At 41.2% G+C, this 21433-nt stretch overlaps 1 protein-coding gene and 1 long non-coding RNA gene across 2 annotated transcripts; one reads left to right on the forward strand and one right to left on the reverse strand.

Annotated features, from left to right (window-relative positions):
- The first annotated feature begins 1901 nt into the window (after positions 1-1901).
- Positions 1902-10936, forward strand: LOC106562778 (uncharacterized). The gene is made up of 4 exons (XR_006767632.2): positions 1902-9524; positions 9733-9853; positions 9960-10101; positions 10351-10936. It is a non-coding gene; the product is annotated as an uncharacterized LOC106562778 (long non-coding RNA).
- A 772-nt stretch (positions 10937-11708) lies between these two features.
- On the reverse strand, positions 11709-20833 carry LOC106562779 (secretory carrier-associated membrane protein 2). Its single transcript, XM_014127790.3, has 9 exons — positions 20645-20833; positions 19905-19982; positions 19138-19227; positions 18057-18174; positions 17252-17380; positions 16553-16712; positions 16218-16319; positions 15403-15520; positions 11709-15215 (listed from the first exon to the last, which is right to left on the reverse strand). The coding sequence occupies exons 1-9, from the start codon at positions 20810-20812 to the stop codon at positions 15069-15071; spliced, it is 1110 nt and encodes a 369-aa protein (XP_013983265.3). The 5' UTR covers positions 20813-20833; the 3' UTR covers positions 11709-15068.
- Positions 20834-21433: the final 600 nt, after the last annotated feature.

Genomic DNA, 21433 nt, shown 5'->3' on the forward strand with positions numbered 1-21433 from the left:
TGAGTCCCGTGTGTTCGCCACCATGTGTGAGAGGCTGGGTATGCACAAGACCCGCACTACTCCTCTCCATCCTCAAAGTGATGGCCTTGTGGAGCACTTCAACAAAACGCTTGGACAGCAGCTGGCCATCGTCTCTGCCAAACACCAGCGTGACTGGGACAAGCACCTGCCTATGGTCCTCATGGCATGCCGCTCCGCTGTCCAAGACTCCACCTCCTGCACGCCTGCCCTCCTCATGCTGGGGAGAAAGATCCGCACCCCTGCGGAGATGGCGTTTGGTCGGCCCCTGGATAGTCCTCATGTTCCCCCGGGGCCGGAGTATGCCCGGAGACTCCAGGACGGCCTGGAGACAGCCCAGACCTTCGCCAGAGAGCAGCTGGTGAATGCAGGTGTGAGGCAGAAGAGGAACTATGACGTGCACACCCAGGGAAGGCACTTTGTGGCTGGGGAGCTGGTCTGGGTCTACAGCCCCCTAAGGAAAAAAGGCATATGCCCCAAGTTGGACAGTCACTGGGTGAGACCCTGCAGCGTCTTGGAGAGGGTAGGGGAGGTTGTTTACCGGGTGCAGCTTCCTCCCAGGGGAGAAAGGTGGCACTGCACCGGGACAGGTTAGCCCCATACAGAGTGGCCTCTTCACCCCAAACCCCAGGGACCCCCACAATTCCGTTCTCTGGCAATGACATTCTCCCGGCACCCACCCCCAGGTGCCGCAGACAACGCTCCAGACAGCCCAACCCCCTGTCTCCCTCCCTGTGTCACCGCGTGGTTCCTCAGAGCAACGGACTGTATTCCCCATTCCCGCTTCCTTGTCACCCATATCCCTGCCTTCATCCCCTGTGTCCCAGAGGGGCAGCCCCCTGCCACGGATGGAGCCCCCTGTTTCACATCTAGACACACTGCGACCATCACGGCCACGCAGGCAAAGGAGACCTCCGGGTTGCTTCAGAGACTTTGTTTGTTCCCTCGGGACGAGGGACTTTGGCGGGGGGGCTGTGTAGCGACCCACACAGACAGCTGTGTGTTATGTGTTAGGCTATTAGTTGGTTGTGTTGTACTTACCAGTACCCAGTGTTCGCGGGGTCCGACATGCCAATCAACCTGCTATCTGCCAATCACGGGAATGCCTGGAATGTTCTGATGCTGGGCATCCTGGTGGTTGGCGGAGTGGCGTGGAGGGGGGTTAGGCAGGGGGATGGAGCATTGGAAGTTAAGAACGAAGTCCAGCGCGCTATCGACTGCCCCAAAAGCATACTCAAGCGGCAGAGTCGATATCCATGTGAGCATGCTTTTGCGGCACAGTCGATAGCGCGCTGGACTTCGGGAAGATTCGAGACCTGCTCCCTGCATGTTTCATTACAATATATATTTTTTTATCCAACCTTGTTCCCGGAGAGCTTTCCTCCTGCAGGTTTTCGCTCCAACCCCAGCTCTCAGGGAACAGGGTATGAGAGGCCTGACCTAAACCATGCCAGGAAAATATACCCCACACCATAACAGAGCCGCCAGAACCCTCATTTACTCAAGTGTTTGCCTGTATTTAGCAATTTATTTTTCTTAAACCATCTTTGGATTTACTAGAGATTCGTGCAGGCTGGGGTCGTCACTACCTTCCTTCACAAAGTCATATGGCTAAACCCTGACTATTTCTACAATATATATATTTTTACATTTGATTTTAAACCTAACCTTAACCAGACTGCTAACCTTATGCCTATCCCTAACCTTAAATGAAGTCCAAAAAAAATAAAAAATTGCGATATTGCCAATTTTGTTCTTATGGATTGAAGTGCATTACTATGAAATCAGATAAAAATTAAAACGGGCACTTGCCTCCAGTGCGTTAGGTGGCGACATTGCGCTATTTGACTCCAAAAATATAAAGACGAAGAAAGTGTCCAATCAGGAGCGAGAATGACAGTCACAACAAAGATGGATGCTTCCGATCTGGTCACAAATAATAAGCCAATTTTTTCCCCCTCTGTTGGCTAAAGACCGATGACTAGTCTTGATCGTGCCACGCCTTGAAAACAGACGAAGTCTGCACATTTGTTTTGTCCAATTTCAAACAGTCGGAGGCTGAGGGGACTTGCAACGTCAAGGTTGGGCTAGCTAGCTAACTTGTGGGAGCCAGTTACGTTTGTGCTTTTGCAGCATAAACAGCTATCTATTTTATGGACTATAACGTAGTATAATATAAGCTGCTTTGTATGTAGTCAACATACCTTCCATGTATAGGTGTGATCTACAAATTTGGAATGGTAACGTTAGCATATTAGCTAGGACCAAAGAACAAGTCGCTAGTTATCGATCCAATTGGTTTTGGTTTCATTGTTTTAGTCACGTGGTGTCAGCGAAGCGTCGACTGTTGCAGTAACACATACTTATTTCCAATAGTGTTGCGCAAAAATAACATGTTTTTATGGCAACCAGGACTTATTTCGAGGAAAACATGTGAGAACCACACTGCAACAACGTTTTATTTTACATGATCAAAATAGCTTTTGCTCTATTGGACCTCTGCTGCCACTAAAACTCACTTGAATGGTATTGATAAGAAGTGGAACAAGGATTAGGAATGACCAAGTCTACTCCATTTCCTTAGAAATAACCATGTCACCAACTAACGTTATTTAGCCTAGTTTGGAGTGAGATGGATGTGGAACTAAAGCTTGAGGTGGATGAGACGGATATTCCTATATCCCCATCTGTTATTAAGGCTGATCTTTTTGATACACAAGCAGGTTATGGATATGATATACATCCTCATGAAATGACATCACAGCAAATATGTGGTGTTTTGTCAAAAGATAGCAGAGCAAGAGATGTGGAGATTAAAGCAGAATCAATAGGCCTGACTACTATTGTTGCTCAAGACAGGGAGATTACAGATAATGTGCTTGTATCGAGTATCAACTCCGTGTCACAGGCCGTAGGTGTAAAGAGAGTCATTCTGATTACAAACGTTGAAGGTAAACATGTTATTGTCCATACAGAGCAAGATAACCCCAGCACCTCTGTCAAAGATGAATCATGTTTTGAACCCAGTGAAACTCAAATTGGAAACGTATTTGGGCCTACAGTGTCTCAATCACCACTGTCAGCTGCAGAAAGTGCTTGTTCTGGAGGTCAAATCGACCCAACTGCACAGTTAGAGGACTACAATCTAAAGAGTAAAAAAACAAACTGGCAGTTTTTTGTAAATGCCTCAAAACGAATCCATTTGGAGCACTGCAATAAAGTAGGTGTTGATTTCAATGTTGGATCTGGAGAAAAACAGAAACTTGACTTAAAGCTACTCACTAATGGTGTAATGATTGAGATCTCAGATTTAGCCAAATACTTTAGGACCTCTCAGCATGTCATCTGTGATATTCTAGAATACAACTTTGATCTTTGTCTTCAAAGTGATCAACGTCGTGAATTCGCAAGTAGGACTAACCGAAAAGTAACGTACTTAATGACATTGACAAAGTTCAAAGTCTCAAAACCTGGATTGTTAACTCAAGTCTTCGAACTTCCTATGACAATGACAGTATCAAAAACACGCTACTCATGTGTAAAGCACTCAAATGACATTGTGTCAGCTAACCAGAGGTTGAAAAAAGATGTAGAAATACAGCAGTTGGTTATAAAGAAGGAGGAGGAATGTGTCCCTATAATGTCCTTTGAGGAAGATCGGTTGGTTGAGTATGAAAAGGCTGAAGAGGACAACACTGACTCTCTGATGAACTTTGACCTTGATGCCAGCCAGGTATCTCATCATGTCAAAGAGACCATGTCTAATGAAACAGATGTATCACAGAGTGCTGTTGAAACAGCAACACTTGCCCTCAAGAATGGACCTACTAACATCTGTATTAAGGATGAACCCAATCTGGACCTTGTATCAACTCAGCATGTTAAAATGGAGACCATCTCTACTGACACAGATGTATCTCTGTTTGATGACGAAGCAGTACACAGACCTACAAGGGACCTATCTTTTATGTCATCTGCAACAGAAGATAAAACGATGGACCTCTACCCCCTCTGTAAGAAAATAGGTTTAGATCTTGATGTGAAATCAATAGGTCAGGCAAAAGAAAAACTTGACTTGTGTTTATTGACCAAAGGTGCAATGATTGAAGTGGGCCATTTTGCCAAAAAAGTGTATGGTACTTACAGGCAGATTATCAGTGATGTCCTCGAGTACAATTTTGATATTGATTTGCAAAAGGATAAAGATCTTATTAAAAATATCATCCTCAATTTACGATTAGTCGAAAAGAAAACAAGGCCAAATTTAAAAGGCATGTCAAGTAAAGAAAAACATGAATTGTTACAAGAAACTTTAACAATTGTGCCTCCCAGAAAAAGGAAATGTGCAGTAATTTCAGGTGACATGGTGGTCACTAGGGCATCAGCTGTGTCAAAAGATCAAAGACTTAAAGAAGTAACAAAAAGAAGACGACTGGATTTAATGAGGAAAAAGGAAGAAAGAGAAACTTTCACAGCAAGAAAGATGAAGGCAGACCAATTTGAAAGAGCCAGACAAGTTTCTCAGTGTGTTAAGACAGAGAGCGTCTTTACTGAGACTGATTCAACACAGTTTTCTGATGAGACTGCAATACTTGGCCATGAGAATGGATCTGCTGACATCTGCATAAAGGAAGAGACTGATCTGGACTTCATATCTCTTCAGGATGTTGAGATGGAGACCATCAACACAGAGACCGATGTAATGCAGTGTAATGCTGAAGCAGTGCACAGACGTGTTATGAACCAATCCTTAATGGTCTCCACAGTGAAAAAAACAGCTGCTCTACCTGGGAAATCTGAAAGGCGTAAAAAGTCAGGTCAAGGAAAATTAGTTTCTAACAGGAAACAGAAAGCAAATAACACAAAGGAAGTGAAATATCAGACGATGGCCAACGACATCTGCTCAGTAAATGACTCAAAAATAACTGAATTAAGGCAGCCCTCCGCTGGAGGGAAGGTTGAGGACCCATACCCCAACTGCAAGAAAATAGGTGTAGATTTCCATGTTGGATCTGGAGCAAAACAGAAACTTGACATAGGTCTACTGACTAATGGGGTAATGACTGAGGTTTCACATTTTGCCGAAGAGATGAATCGATCTCACGCACATGTCATCTGTGATATTTTAGATTACAACTTTGATCTTGGTTTGCAAAATGATCAACGCCATGACTTTGCAATTCGGACTATGGCGAAAGTAAAATTCTTGATGGAGAAGCCCAGACTGCAAAGACCTGACTTGATAACAAAAGTCTTCGAACTTCCTGATCCAAGGGCAATTCCAGTATCAAAAACACATGTAAGCTCCAACCTTTTAAATGACATTGTGTCATTTAATCTGAGATTGAATAAAGATGTAGAAATACAGCAGGACAACACTGTCTCTCTGATGAACTTTGACCTTGATGCCAGCCAGGTATCTCCTCATCATGTCAAAGAGACCATGTCTAATGAAACAGATGTTGAAACAGCAACACTTGCCCTCAAGAATGGACCTACTAACGTCTGTATTAAGGATGAACCCAATCTGGACCTCGTATCAACTCAGCATGTTAAGATCTCTACTGACACAGATGTATCACTATCTCATGAGGAAGCAGTACACCGACCTACAAGAGACAAATCTTTTATGACATCTGCAACAGAAGATAAAACAACGGACCTCTACCCCCTTTGTAAGAAAATAGGTTTAGACCTTGACGTGAAATCAAAAGGTGAGGGAAAAGAAAAACTTGACTTCCGTTTATTGACTAGAGGTGTAATGGTCGAAGTTGCAAAGTTTGTGGCCGATGTGTGTGGAACCTACAGGCAGATTGTCTCTGCTGTTCTCGAGTACAATTTTGATCTTGATTTCCCCAAAAATATAGATCTCCTTGAAAATATAATTCATAACTTAACATTAGTCAAGAAGAAAATGAAAATTCAAAGTTGGAGACTGAAAGGCAAAAAAGGTGAACTTGAATTACTAAAAGAAAAGTTCTCAATGGCGCCTCATTGGAAACGTTCTGGGATTTCAAATGTAACAAAAGAAAGGCCACTGGATTACAGGAGGAAAAATAAAAAAAGAGAAGCTTTAATAGCAAAGAAGATGCAGGAAGACAAATTTGAAACAGCCAGGCAAGTTCCTCAGAGTATAAAGACCGAGAGGGTCTTTACTGAGACTGATGCAACCCGGTTTGCTGATGAGACGGCAATACTCGGCCGTGAGAATAGATCTGCTGACATCTTCATAAAGGAAGAGTCTGATCGTCAATCTGGGCTCATAGAGCAAGCCTCGGACTCAGAGAACAACCAAGTAAACATTTGCTGGACATATATCCATAAAATCTTAATGTGTAAAAATATACATTGGAGAAGATGGATTTTTTCCAAATTTAAAAACTGTTTTGGTTATCAGATTGGTTCCGAAAATAATTTCAAACCAATCCTTGCTAAATACAGATCAGATGTCCTACCACTCATAGTTGAGAAATATGATGGCTTTAGCCACGCTGAGAAGACAATCATTTCCCTTGTGAATCAGCTCTTTTGTGGCTTACATTTGATTGACGGCTTGGCTCACCAGGCAAAAACAACTCTTCTTCTCTGGGAAAAAATGATTTTAGGAGAAAAGGAAGTAGGAGTCCACAGCTCTCCTAACATTAGAACAGTAGAGTTGGAGTCTGGAACAGTGCGTTTGGGGAATACTGTGAGTGATGCTGTCCAAGAACAACGATGGGGAATGGACAGTTATCTTGTTCAGTTCAAAACCTTTCTGGCCAGCAAAGGAGAATTTGATGAAGTGCCCTTATCTCCATCCAGTGGAAACAGAATTGACAGTCTGTTTCACAATGCTGCTGGGGTGTATAGCATCCATGGTGATATAATTGTGTTTAACAGGGACTATGAAGATGAGAGTAGTATGCTTGCAGCTGTTGCTGCTGGTTTGGAGATTCAGCCATTTAAAGCAGGATGCAGAGCTCTGGGTCTGATTTCTAAGATAATCATTGATCCTCTCTGGAGAGCCTTGACTTTGAATGAAAGTGTGTTGGACATGGAAGTAAGATACCGAACCCTTGTTACCAAGCTCAAGGAATGGCAGGAAGATGGAAGAGACCTTGTTGAAGGAAATGTACGCTTGTTTGATGACATTGAGGTACCCAAGGACCTTGTGTTTGACAGGCTTACCATGTGGACAGACACAGACTTTTTTCAATTGACCGTTCAGATTGTTGAGTTACTCCTAGCTAGTTTTCTGAGGGTATGTTGTAAGATGCTGCCGGTCGACCTACAGCAAATGTCAAAGATAAATGATCAATGCAGAAAGGATTTGGAAATCTCAGAACAATTGCTAAAGGCAAAAGCCAATTCAATCAGTATTGCTGTTGAAGCCATGGGCATGTGCAAGAAGAATCACACTTGGGAATGGCTGTCCTTTTTGGATGCACCAAAAATAGTGTCAGTGTTGAAGGCTCTCCAGATAGTGTAGCTGAAGGAAGAAGGAAAGCCATTGAGGATTCATATAATTGTAGGCTTAATATTGACATGAACAATGAGTTGGAACAGAGGGTCTTTTGATGAGAAGATATTCAGCAGTTCCAACTCCTGTTTTCTACATTTGTTCTAGAAGTAGATCTTTTTGTTGTTGAGATGTCTTGAACTCCAAGAGGACTTCAGTAACCTAACTGCCACAGCTGCAGAGAAAGGGAAATGGTTAGGGTTCAGTTCCGGGCATTAAAAAGTTAGTTTTCCCGAATACTTCACTGTGGGAGAGTCATGTGGTATGGCAGGAAGCACAATGGCAAGTTTAATAGTTTTTTACATTGCACGACAGTGTAGGGCCATAACTTTGTATTAGTCACTTTCTGATCACCAATGAAACAGTACTGTAGCTGTGTAACCTAAACTGTACAGACATTTTAATGGTTGATGGGTTATACAATTGTCTTGACAGCCCATTCTAAAACGGGTGTCTTTTTGGTCTACTACCTTATAGCCTTTGTATTCCGAATGATGATTGAACAATACAGCAAAGCAATATTTGAATGGTTATTGATCATTTAGGTTATCTGAACTGTAGCTAATGTGCTTGTGACACATAGGCCAAGAGTCAATCAGATCAAGCGTTGACACCCGTGTAGCTGATGTTTTGATGGTGTACGAGGTGTAACTGCGTTGGTTAGCAGCTGGTCTTGATCATTGTCACAAAGAAAGTGAAGGTGTAGGCTATATAGAAATAATGACGCTCAAATTGAAAATAATTAAACAAAATAATGAGGATTTCTATCAGTCTAATGGAGGTGTAGATTACATCTCACATTCCAGCATTCGAACTTATAAACAAGGCTGCATTAGATTTCTCTTAATGTGACTCCGTGCAGCCAATGGCAATGTCCACTTTAGGTACTATGCCGGGAGCTGCTGGTGGATTTGACAGCTCTAACGCAGTTCCACCTCAGACACCGTGAAAACGGATGTCGGCTAAAGCAGATTTGATTGAATTGGGCCCATAGTTACACTATAGTTACACTACTTACACTATAGTTACACTATAGCATAATGAGTAGTATCAGTTATTCACTAGTTACACTATAGCATAATGAGTAGTATCAGTTATACACTAGTTACACTATAGCATAATGAGTAGTATCAGTTATACACTAGTTACACTATAGCATAATGAGTAGTATCAGTTATACACTAGTTACACTATAGCATAATGAGTAGTATCAGTTATACACTAGTTACACTATAGCATAATGAGTAGTATCAGTTATACACTAGTTACACTATAGCATAATGAGTAGTATCAGTTATACACTAGTTACACTATAGCATAATGAGTAGTATCAGTTATACACTAGTTACACTATAGCATAATGAGTAGTATCAGTTATACACTAGTTACACTATAGCATAATGAGTAGTATCAGTTGTTTTGAAGTTTAGGCTTTTTCCAAAGTGTTCCGATAACATTGACATGTCCATGTTTTTGAACAATGCAGAAATATCTAGCAATACAATAATAACAATACAAACATAATAACTATATATAAGAGGGAAATGAAGAAATCATAAAGAGTAATATCAGAGTCCGGCAGTCATGTGGGGCCCCCGTGTTGAGGATCAGCACGGTGGAGAGTTTGTTATATATTAGTATGATGCCTCCAGTTTATCTTCGTCATGCCGTTCCATTAATACAGAGGCTTAGTCTGAATAGTCTTTGTGGATTCCCTTGGCCTCCCTTTCACTTGCCTGGTCCTGACTTTGAAACCTGAAGACTGAAAACAACAAAAGAACAAAGCCATTTAAAAGGTTATTGTTTTATTTTATTATTGATTTTTACTGGACTGGGACAGGCTGTTTTATCTTTTCATATTTTTGTTAGAGGGACCAATAAATGATCAAGTTTTCATCAAGTCTATATTCATCAATTTTTGACCTAAGGAAGTACACTGCTTTAATCCACGATTTGAAAGTAGAAAATAAGATATTGTTGAAAAGGATGAGTTTCACTGGATCAAAAGGTAATGCAGTGTGTTCATGACCCATCTGTGTGCTTTTAGTTATTGTAGCTAATAATGTTAATCAAATTCATGTCAATTTATACAGTAATCTTTTATTTATTCATGTCCTATTCAGACTGAAGTTCCAATAACATCAACTTAAACTTGTAATTAATGTAGGCTAATTGTAATTGCTTGTTCTGATAACGTCATACATGTGTTTTCACAGGTGATGCTAATGTATGTTTCCAGCAGCAGTGTCCCTAATGCTGCAGGGTCTCATCGTTCCTTCTCTATGTTGGACTGAACTGTTTCATCTCTTCACAAGTGAATTCCCCAAAGCCCTAAAGGTGTGTTATCAATCTTTTTAGTCACAGATTAGTCAAATAATTGATTAAATACTTATTGTTTTGCTCTTTTCTTCCCTGCTTATATTACTGTAATTCCCATCTACAGTATGACAGGAGCAGAGGTGTTCACCCAGAGGAGACCATCTACAGTATGACAGGAGCAGAGTTGTTCACCCAGAGAAGGAGACCATCTACAGTATGACAGGAGCAGAGGTGTTCACTTGAGGAGTCTTCTCGGTCAAGATAAGGTGAGCTCATCATTTTGGAACAGAATATATTTCATATACTCTTTGGGTGGACATCATGACATGAGTAGAGAGTAATATAACCAGGTAGATTAACCTCAACAGATACTGTAAATATCTCTTTTTTTGTGTTAACATTGAACAGACAATAGCTTGTAGGTTATTGACAAGTATAACTAATTATTCCAGTTTTTGTAGGAACATGTTTGTCACTGATCAAATCTTTAGTTTTGCAACTTTTTTCATTAACAGATTTCCTGCTTGCCATACTAGAGGGAGATACTGGTTATCTTTCAACTCCACACCATGGGATGATTGACCTGGATCTTAACCAGAACAGACTTCACCAGACACAGTAGAAGTGAGGTCACAGGAAACAGACTGATTTGTGAAGAGGGACTACATCACCCAGAAAGCATTGTCCCTGGAGGCCAGAGCTTTGTTGGATGTAATGCCTTGTTCTCAACCTCTGATTGTTCGGAAATAAGACTTGTAAACTCGGTGCGTCAAGTTGTGTGCATTCACGTACCTTGAACCAAGGTCAACCAAAGTACCGAGGTCAACCATAAACTAACAGTACAGCTATCATGCTGGTATGAAACCGCAGTTGAAAATAGGTTTTCTAGATCAGTCCAAACATTCCTCCTGACTGTTATAATCAACATGTTTGAATGCTAAAATGATATGGGATGTTTTTCTATTGCAACGCTTGAATCACGTTCATATTTTTGGTTATAACCTGCACAACTTTTCAGCTCTTGGTTGTTTGCTTTTAAAAATACTTTTTAGTACTAACTTTTGTTTGTTTACATTAAACTACTAGTTTTTGTTGTTTCCACCAAGACTGTAATGTCATTGTAATTGGCAACAGTGTGGTGTTTTTGGGGTGATTTTAACTCACATCTCTAAAGATAAACCACTCCAGTTCTTAGTCCATGAAAAGAGGTTGATTTAATAGTTAATGGTAACTTGATATAGCTCCTTGTGGTTTGACATTCATATGGTCCCCCTGCCTGTGTGGGATCGAATCCCGGCCTCTGTATCTCCACTTTATTCATATCTGTCACAATAAACAAAACGTTTCTTAAAACAAAAATCTGATTAGATAAAATCTAATTTAATAACCCATAGTCAATTTCTCAAATGGTCTGTATTTTAGAGTTCGCTGTCATATTTATTTTTCCCTGCGTTGTGCTGTCAGATAACTAATTATCTGGGACTGGATGGGTCAGCTAGTTTAGGTACAATAGGCTGCATGTTGCTGTAAAACCCCTAAGAAGATACAAATGGTTGAATCAGGACCCAAGTGCCATCCGTCCCCAAATCGTGCGAGAGAGGAAAGCGGGGAGACATCGTCCCCCTACGACATGTAGGGCTGTTGGCACATTCATAACAAGTCGGAAACTAGGAACCGCCGGCTCAGTTAAAATTAACGTATGTTATTTACGTAGAGCTTCCTATTGGTTGATTCTGATACTTTCCAAGTGGAAAAGTTGGGTAGCATCTTTCTACAATGACTTTCCTAGTTCCAACAGCACTTGAATGCCCCAGATGCAGACAGAAAGCCTGGGCATGTGCCTTTTTTGTAGTTATAAAAAAAACATTTGACGTTCAAGACAGAGCAAAGAAATGCATCCATTTATTGAATAATAGCGGTAACAATAGATCTATAAATGACTTTAGAGATAAGTCGTAAAAATCCCTCAGACAAAATAACAGCTTTGTAACATGTCAGACATATGTACAGTGACAAACATATTTGACCCTTGACCTCCAGAAGACAGCCATCCTGGAGAGCTACTGGGTGTGCACTGTGCAGGCTTCCATTCCATCCCTACTTAATTCGACCAAATCAGAAGCTATCAGCTAATCATGCAAGGCCCTGATGAGCAGTTGAGTAGTTGAATTAGGTGTTAGAGCAGGGCTAAAACAAAAGCCTGCACACCCAGTAGCTCTCCAGAAGAAGGGTTGGACACCCCTGTGCTAGATAACACCCAGTAACGGGTCACTACCCAATAGAAGGATCAGATAAATACAGAAGTATCTGGACAAACATTCAGAACACGTATGGATCATAATGGTAGTTAATAGGCAGAAGGTGAGGCTCATTTAAAGTCATGTCTCAGTGAGTTTTAGGCTCAAAAAGAAATCCCAGTAAACCAGTGTCAACTACATAACATCTGAGAGTTGACATATCAGGAACCAACAGCGGTAGTGTAGCAGACTGCAAATGTCCAGTAGACAGCATAGTGACATTTCAGAGTAACCATACATAAAAAATTATTTATAATAATATGCCCAGTGTTGTAACTACTACCCAACAACTAAAATCAAGAATGTAAATCTATTTTTTGATCGTTGCTGTATTAGAAGTCGTGACTTGGTTTACTGCAATCTTTAGGGTTATTGTACTGAACTTTACTTTAGGCACATATCCACAATCAATAACTAACTATTCATTAATACATTTAGATTATCATGTAATTAGTCAAATCATTCATTCATTTGTCCATCCACTCATTCTCATTCTCACATTGCTGTACCTATATTACATTCACCTGTTCATTCAATCTTCCAGAAATGTCTATGAGCATGCCACATTAGCCACATTGACTGGTCTATATCTCATTCATAGAGAAAGAAGACCTAAGTGTTAATTTAAGACTAACTAGAGTCCTTTGTCTGATTTGTAAGAAAAGATCCCACCTGTCCTGACGTCATAACACCCAGAAGCCACAAACTCCAAAAAGTAGTGGTGACAGCACAAAAGTGGTTCTATGTTCATTAAAGTAACTGTCCCGTGTTTCAATATTTCTATGAAATATGACCTATAATTATTCACAATATGACAAATAGTTTTCCTTACAATTAAAATAAATAATGAAGTACAATAAAAAAACAGCTATTCTGTGTTGGAATGGTGTGGGCGTATACCGGTTATTAAAAATATTACTGCGAGTAGACCACTGATTGGCCAGCTCATCCTCCTCTGAGGAAATAGCAAGCATTTTTTAAACTCAGATATACGTTTCAGGTGGGTTTTGAAGTGTTTTTTCTCCAATTTATGCTTTTGACAAAGATATGCGTATAGGATGAGTCAACAACATTGTTTGGGTAGCAGTTAACAGAATATGAACTTTTAAAAGTAAGATTTTCACTGGACAGTTACTTTAAAGTACAGTAGGAGGGATACAGGGGGTGGTGCACTAACATCTGAGTATACATTAAATCCCATTTAGTTAAACCGTCACCCAATATCTTCATTATCGTATCTACAAAAACACAGCAGTTGCCTTATCATACTTCAGCAAGTCCAACCCTACTGAGGGATTGAAGAACAGTAAAATATGAAATCACACAAAAAAACGAAGGAAAATAAAACCATTCATCCCTTCAATATATTATCATCAGAGCAAAAATAAACCTCAACAACAATGTAAACTTCACAAAATAAAATGGAATTCCTTCAGTAGACATTTCAGTGTTTTTACCTCAGATGCCCACTTCAGTAACGGTTTTGTACCCAAACCCTTTTAATACAAGGATCTTCAACTTCAGTCTTGGACAGCCACTGGGTACGCAGGCATTGTTCCAGTCTAGCACCAACACACCGGATTTAAATAATCAAGGTTGAAGACCATGATCAGCTGAGTATTTTAAACGTGTGTGTTAGTGTTAGGAAAGAACAGAATCCTGCACTAACAGTGGCTTTCCACAACTAGAGTTGGAGATCTCTGCGTTAAAGGTACAGTATGTCATGAGAAGAGGACCTGAGTGTCTGGATAGGGCAATACAGTGAGGAAGAAGAGAACATAACAAGGTAAAGACTAAACTATGGGACTGTTGAACAGAGCGCAATTGATATACTGAATAAAAATACAACTTAATTTGAGATTGTGTTTTTATGATAAGTGCCATGCTGGTACCAAACTATTTCATTCTAGTGAGGATTAAAATGACAATGTAAAGTATTCTAGGGAGAGCATTCCTCATTCGCTAGGAGCATAGTGTAATAGCATTAAAACCTACAGGAGACGAGCAAGACAGATTACGCATTCGCTTTCTTAACGTATCACATTCCACTTAGAATGAAAATGTACATTATTGTCATGGAATGTTTGGTACCAACATGGAGGAAACTTTGCCGAACTCTGGTGCCCAATCCCAAACCAACCCTAGCCCCCTACCAGTTAGACACCCCAATCCCAAACCAAACCCCCTTACCAGCTAGACACCCCAATCCCAAACCAAACCCCCTTACCAGCTAGACACCCCATTCCCAAACCAAACCCCCTACCAGCTAGACACCCCATTCCCAAACCAAACCCCCTACCAGCTAGACACCCCATTCCCAAACCAAACCCCCTACCAGTTAGACACCCCATTCCCAAACCAAACCCCCTACCAGCTAGACACCCCATTCCCAAACCAAACCCCCTACCAGTTAGACACCCCATTCCCAAACCAACCCCCCTACCAGCTAGACACCCCATTCCCAAACCAACCCCCCTACCAGCTAGACACCCCATTCCCAAACCAACCCCCCTACCAGCTAGACACCCCATTCCCAAACCAACCCCCCTACCAGCTAGACACCCCATTCCCAAACCAACCCCCCTACCAGCTAGACACCCCATTCCCAAACCAAACCCCCAGACACTTGGATAAGTCCAATCAACATGGTAATAGCTCCATTTATACCCTCTGATCAGCTCAGCAGAGTTTCCATCACATTGAATACACGGGGCTAGAGGTTGAATTGGGTTTATGTATCAATGGCTGTGGTTAGAGAATGTCCATGATACAGCAGTAAATTGTAATGTTCCTGTATACCAGTCTAGTTTCTGTCCTGTCAGCCATTTCTGTTGCCTCTGCAGAGACACTGAGGCCATGGGACAAAACAGAGCTTGGAGTGAGTGAGAGGTGACTAGGAAGGTTAGGAGGAACCTGGCCCTGTGGCTTTAGGATCGCTAGCGTCCTTGGAAGGCCCCCTGGGCGGCTGAGGAGGCGGCGCTGGCTGCGGCGCTCTGAAAGGTCTGGTTAGTGAGGACCCCTGAAGAGAACTCCTGCTGGGCCTTGGCGAAGTTGGCCCCCGTCCGACGATACTTGGAGTGGACCTGACAAGGGGGAGAAGGCAGGGGTCAGGCACGATAGATAAGGGATTATTGAAGGGAATGGAGTTGCCTTCTGAATCCTTTCAGGCTGTATTGACCTTGGTGGGTGGATGTATTATCCATAATGACCTCAACACTTTGCATTAAAGTTTGAATCAGTTCTGAAGGATTGAAATAGCCCAAAAAGTACCATTTTGAGTAGGATGATGGCAAGGACAGCGTTCACAGTGAAGCAGCCGGCCACAACCATCATGACCACAGCTACAGTCATGTTGCTTCTTATCATGGTGATGGACGAAATCCATCCACTGGAAAACAAGACAAATAACACATCCTCATTTACACCTTCAGAAAATAAATCCATAGCACCATAACATCAATGAGGCTTACAAAACCCTTTGTCGACAGAATTTATTTTAGCAAACCCACACCATGACCAACAGACAGGCAAAGTTTATTAGAATGATGACACAGGACAGTGAAGCCTACTTCACAAAAGAAGCAAGACCAAAGGTTTGAGGAGCCAGAAGGGCTTTTCCCACTACTAAGCCGAACCAAACTGTACTGAGCTGGCCTGGTTACTGGAATCATGTTGAAAATGACAATGTGAAAATAAAATATCTGCACCAACACAATTTGGTTTGGGTCAACACGACAGTGTGAAATAAGGTAAGAGAGATGAGCCGAGTGTCACACACTTACAAAGCAGCCCCCAGGACAAAGAGCACAGCAACAGACTAGCCAGCAGGAGATCTGTCAAAGAGATGCAAGAGAGAAGATGCAGGACCGGATGCGCACACACACACGTACACAAAGATGTGAAGGGAGACCTACACCCACCCAAACACAGTACATATTACACACCCAAACACACAGTACATATTACACACACACCTGTACTTGTGTGCGCAAATACATACACAAACATACCGCACTCACACACTTTATCTCACACACAAAGATTCCCTGAGGTGCCATCTAGTGTTATCATATTGTTTCACTGACCTGTTCCCCCACTTGGGGATCCCCACACACTGGATGATGTAGACAGACACTTGGAAGAAGAAAACAAAGAAGAAGAAGAAGAAGCTGAAGGAACTGTCCGACCTGAAGAAGACAGAAACCAGGACAAAGGGTTAACAATCACCCGCACATATCATATGGACTTCACAACAAAACTAATTAGGTCATGTGAAATTAAGACATTCTACAGTGTTAAGTAGGTTCCAGTCTGTTTTGACTTTAGCAACTCCTTCGTCGTCGTCATCACAAGGGACTTTACTTATACAAACACTTTTATTCAAAAGAAAAGTAGAAGAATATTTGAGCAAAGTACTTGCCTGAAGGCTTTGTACACTGGCCTGTACCAACAGACGAAAGAGACGGGGGTGAAGAGGATGAACCAGAGGATGGACAGACCAAAGTCCACCCCCGCGTTTGGATCGGCCGTGAAGTAGGCCAGGCAGGCCAGAAGGTTCAGGAAGAGTGTGATACTGTGAACTGGAGAGACAAAACAAATGAATGTGAGACTAGAAGAAACTGGTGCCGTGTTGGAGAGGAGCTTGGGGACTAATATCTTATGACTAGTACTTTGGGATTGTTGACTGTTGTCACAGACAAGCATGTAATATCATAAACTTGTACAAAGTCTTACTCAATTAAAGGTGCAATATGCAGAAATCACTAAAACAATCCCTGGTTGCAAAAATGTGAATAGTTCGCCTAATTTCAGTTTATGTGACAAAACATGTATAGTGTAGAGAATCATTGTACCATCTAAACCACAGTTTTATATCTTTTCCATAACCAAAAATATTGTATTTTGAGCTGTTTGAAGCTGGTGTGGAAAACCTCAAAGTAAAAGAGGCAAAAACAAAACTTAAGAACCGGGAACATAGAAATAGCACACAGAACAGATCTACCGCTTCTTAGACTTTCTTGAATGAGAATAGGAGATCTATAACTCACATTTCTATGTGAATTTGGTGGGTTGCTCAAAAAGTTACATAGTGCAGCTTTAAGATGCAAGGTGTACGTACACATCCAAAGGTAGTACATCCTCTTGCATATCTTCTGGTACTCTTCAGGGATGTCTTCATTGAAGTCCTGGTAGAAACAAGGCTTTATGGGGGAAAACTTGGGAAGTGGCGGCCAGTTGTTTTCTTTCGCTGTCAAATAAAGAGTCATACTTGTTTACTGCCACGAAGAGTTACATGGGTACATAATCAGATGAAGCAATACAAGTACAACGTAACTTAGAAAGATAAAACACTACAGTAGGGAGTCAATTTAAAAGGCAGTGATGGATTCTGTTTGAATGTGACATGTTTCAAGTTAAACTGTAGTTTGTTTGTATCCCGTTTAGTGAATTAATACTCACAGTAATCATGGAGTTCAGGCCATGAAACTGTGTGTATGCTCATTTAGAAAGGTTGACCTAATTAGATAAGAGGAAATTGCCTAGGATCAGAGAGCAGGGTCAGGCCCAGGATGAAGATGGTCGGGGTCTGATTCTGACATCTAGGTAAACAAGAGGGAATCATGGACATTCCCCAGAAAGGAGGGAACCCCATTGGGTCATAACATGTATAGCTGGGGAGGTGACACCTACAAGGGAAGAGCATAAGATGTGTTGTGAGCTTTCTAAATGGATGCACTCAGCTGACTGTATCCTTGGTAAAAAAAACACTCGAAACTTCTCTTGAGCTTTTGGTCTCAAATCCTTATTGCAAAAAGGTTGCAATAGCATTTTTCTTTTTACAGAAGCTTAATCAACTTTTGTATTTATAATTTGGTCAAGACAGATTTCAATTGAACATAATCAAGTGACAATCTATAACTTACTAATGTGGCCTCCAGGCCTGTTCTGGAGCTCCTGCTCTTTCCGATCCAGTTCAGCAGCTTTCTTCTCCAGCTCCTCCTGTTGCCTGAGCAGGTTAGCCTGGGCAGCAGCCGCAGTCGCCTGGTGGACAATGGGAAAGAGCTGTGTTACAAAGCATCTTGAACCAAGATGGAGTGTTCTGGCACAAAATGGTGGCAATGCATCAAGTGGGTGGGTACAATGCATTGGCATTTAATAAGAAGTTCCTTCTCTGCCCATTTGCAGAGAAAATTCATACCAACTCGTGCAATTTGTTTATTACACGGTTGCATTTTCATATGCATTCGATTAAACAAACTAAATCTCCCATAACCCTAGGTCAATTGTTTTTTCATCTCTATATTGTGAGGTAACTTGGAAATGGTACATGTGAAGTCTCAAACAACAATTGGAAGAATGTGTATCTAAACGACACTGTCATTACACTGTACTGGCTTATGTAAATACTACTTTGTCCACTTAAGGTAAAGTAGGACCAAAACCAGGGCCCTTGCAAAAAAACCTTGAACAGTATGACCAAGTAAGGATACTTTTCCAGTTCTCTCTGACCTTTGCTTTAATGTGCCTATTCAGATCAATGCATAGATGGGTTGGTTATTTAGCAACAAAACCGAGGTACAACTATGGGGCGAAACAGAAGGTGTTGGTTTAGATTGTTGACAACATGTCAACTATATTTAATCTCCAATGTGTATTGAAAGTATAAATATATTTGCACAATGACTACTTTTCTCTCAAATACATCGTTATAGTTGTTGGTTAGCTAACTAGCAAATTTTTGCCATATTAGCATCAGCATGAAATCAGTCAAAACAAGACATAGTATTAAGAACAAGATGAAAGAAGCTGAAATGATTTGCCTTCATGTGGCCTCGCTTAGCCACTTAGTCATCACAAACAACTCAGGAGTTCAGTGAATTCGAGAGTGTGTTGTACTCAGCTTTGAGCAATAGCTAGTCAAAAGGATGTTCTTGTTGTGTCTAAAATTGTCAGTGTACCACGCTGCCAACCTCCCTCCTCCTCATTCAGGTCTCTGTTACTCACTTGTGGGGTGGGTTCCACAGCAGAAGCCTGTAGGACAGCTGGTTGGGAGGAGGCAGCAGAGATAGGGATGGTGGTCCCAGTGTGGGTGCTCTGAAACAAACACACACACAGTCAAAATCACAAATAAAAAGACATCTATATACAAAACCACATGTACATATACTCTTGTCTGAAATGAAATGTAGCCTCATTCACATCATAAGACTCTTCCCAAATCAACATTCTTTAACAACATTTTTCCTCTGGATGTTTGTCAGATGCATTTTCTTCTTTTCAGGAAGATGATTACATCACTGTGCCCACATTAAATGAATATACATTGAAAGTAAATGTAATTGCTAAAATATACTTAGTATAAATCATTTAACATTCCTTATATTAAGCAAACCAGGCAGCACAATTTTCTTGTTTATTTTTTTAATTCACGGGTAGCCAGCAGCACACTCTAACACGGACATAATTTACAAACAAAGCATTTGTGTTTAGTGTGTCTGCCAGATCAGAGGCAGTAGGGATGACCACGGATGCTCTCTTGATAAGTGTGTTAATTGGACCATTTTTCTGTCCTGCTAAGCATTCGAAATAGTCCTATTGGGTGTCAGGGAAAATGTATGGAGTAAAAATGTATGGAGTAAAAAGTACAATTATTTTCTTAAGGAATGTGATGGAGTAAAAGTTGTACTAAATATGAATATACAGATACCCCCAAAAACGACTTATGTAGTACTTTAAAGTATTTTTACACCACTTCTCCTGGCTCATCTTACCATAGCACTGGCTGAGAATGGGTTGAACTCCTCAACGGTTTCAATCCCACCGCTGGTGATTTGTGTGACTGAGGCATCCTGTATTAGAGACAACAATATTTTTTCTTACAGTAAAAACACGAAATAACAACTTCCCTCAGGTTATTTGACTGATAGTTGGTTCTTTCAGGTGTAAAGTCCCACGCAAACCTATAGGGGGTAATTCATTAGGCTAGAATGACAATATGTGAAAACAGAGAATAGCAGGGGGCTGTCTTCGTTGGCAGAGTTGCTGTCATTGACAGATGCACTTGCTACGGGTGCATAACAATCATTATCGGTAGGAAATTAGTCCTGACCTTCTTACATGCGTAGGCCAATAAATGACATACACGCGTCTATTAAAACAACTTGCTCTCAGTAGTCGTTTTAATTGAGGGGATGAAAGGACAGGTTGTTGATAGCCAGCCATCTATGGGCCTATACAAGCCAATAGGGCCTAGCTACCTGCTTAGGTAATGGCTAATAAAACATCTTATACGTGTCCTTATTGGCCTACCAAATATATTGACTGAAATGACTGGCACACAACATTGTCAATCATGCTACGTTCTCTCATCTGAACAAGGAAGTAGACCCAGGCCCAACCCAGCAACCAACCAAACTGGTTTCTGTTGCGGCATATCTTTTACAGCGTTTAGAAGGGAACATAAGGGCAACGCAAGTCAGAGCTTGCAGTTAGGTCTAAATAAATTGCTCACCTGGAAAGGATTGACATCCACTGCATCTACAAAGGGGTTCTCGTCAAATCCCGACATGTTGAGATAATTGTATCTTCTTATTTTGGAGGTAAACAAAACGCCAGCGTGTGCCTCTCCTCTGGCTGCCTGTTCCTCAGTCTGTTGATGGTGCTGTTTGACAGTGCTCATGTGCGCAGGCGTTGCAGGACACGCACACTGCGTCAGCTGATCTGGGGCAGTCTCGAGCATTCATTTAAAATCAATTATCTTTATTTTTAGAAAATAGGGTACAATTGGTTTCAAATGTGTGACATTCTCGTGACTTCCTAAATCCTGCTCCCATGTCTCAGAGCTGTACAGTGAAGATTCCATTTCATTGATATTTTATTTAACCTTTATTTTATCAGGGAGTCATTTACCAAAGCATGTCTTGAAACCAGTTCAGAAAAGTATTTGTTGGCTATGGTAGGCTTGTAACCATAAATCTTGTTTTTTTAAAGTATTTGTTTAAACTAAACATGCCTTAATTATATTGCACTGCATACATTATCTGGACTGTAATCTGATATGAAGCTTGATGGTTCTATTTAAGTAATGTCAAATGGTTTGATATTGTAGCGAACGGAGGGACTTGGAAGCGAACCTGTGTCGCTGGCGTAAATGGCAAACACCCTACGCATCATGCCGATAGGGTTAAACCATTTGGTGGTACATGTAATGTTGCTCATATTAGTGAGGATCGCTACACTGCCCCCTCTAAACGGGATGGCACGTGCCGTGCTTCGACCACATTAGCCCCTCACACGTACA

Source organism: Salmo salar, chromosome 11 (assembly GCF_965601325.2).
Source record: "Salmo salar chromosome 11, fSalSal1, whole genome shotgun sequence".
NCBI classification, from domain to species: Eukaryota; Metazoa; Chordata; class Actinopteri; order Salmoniformes; family Salmonidae; genus Salmo; species Salmo salar.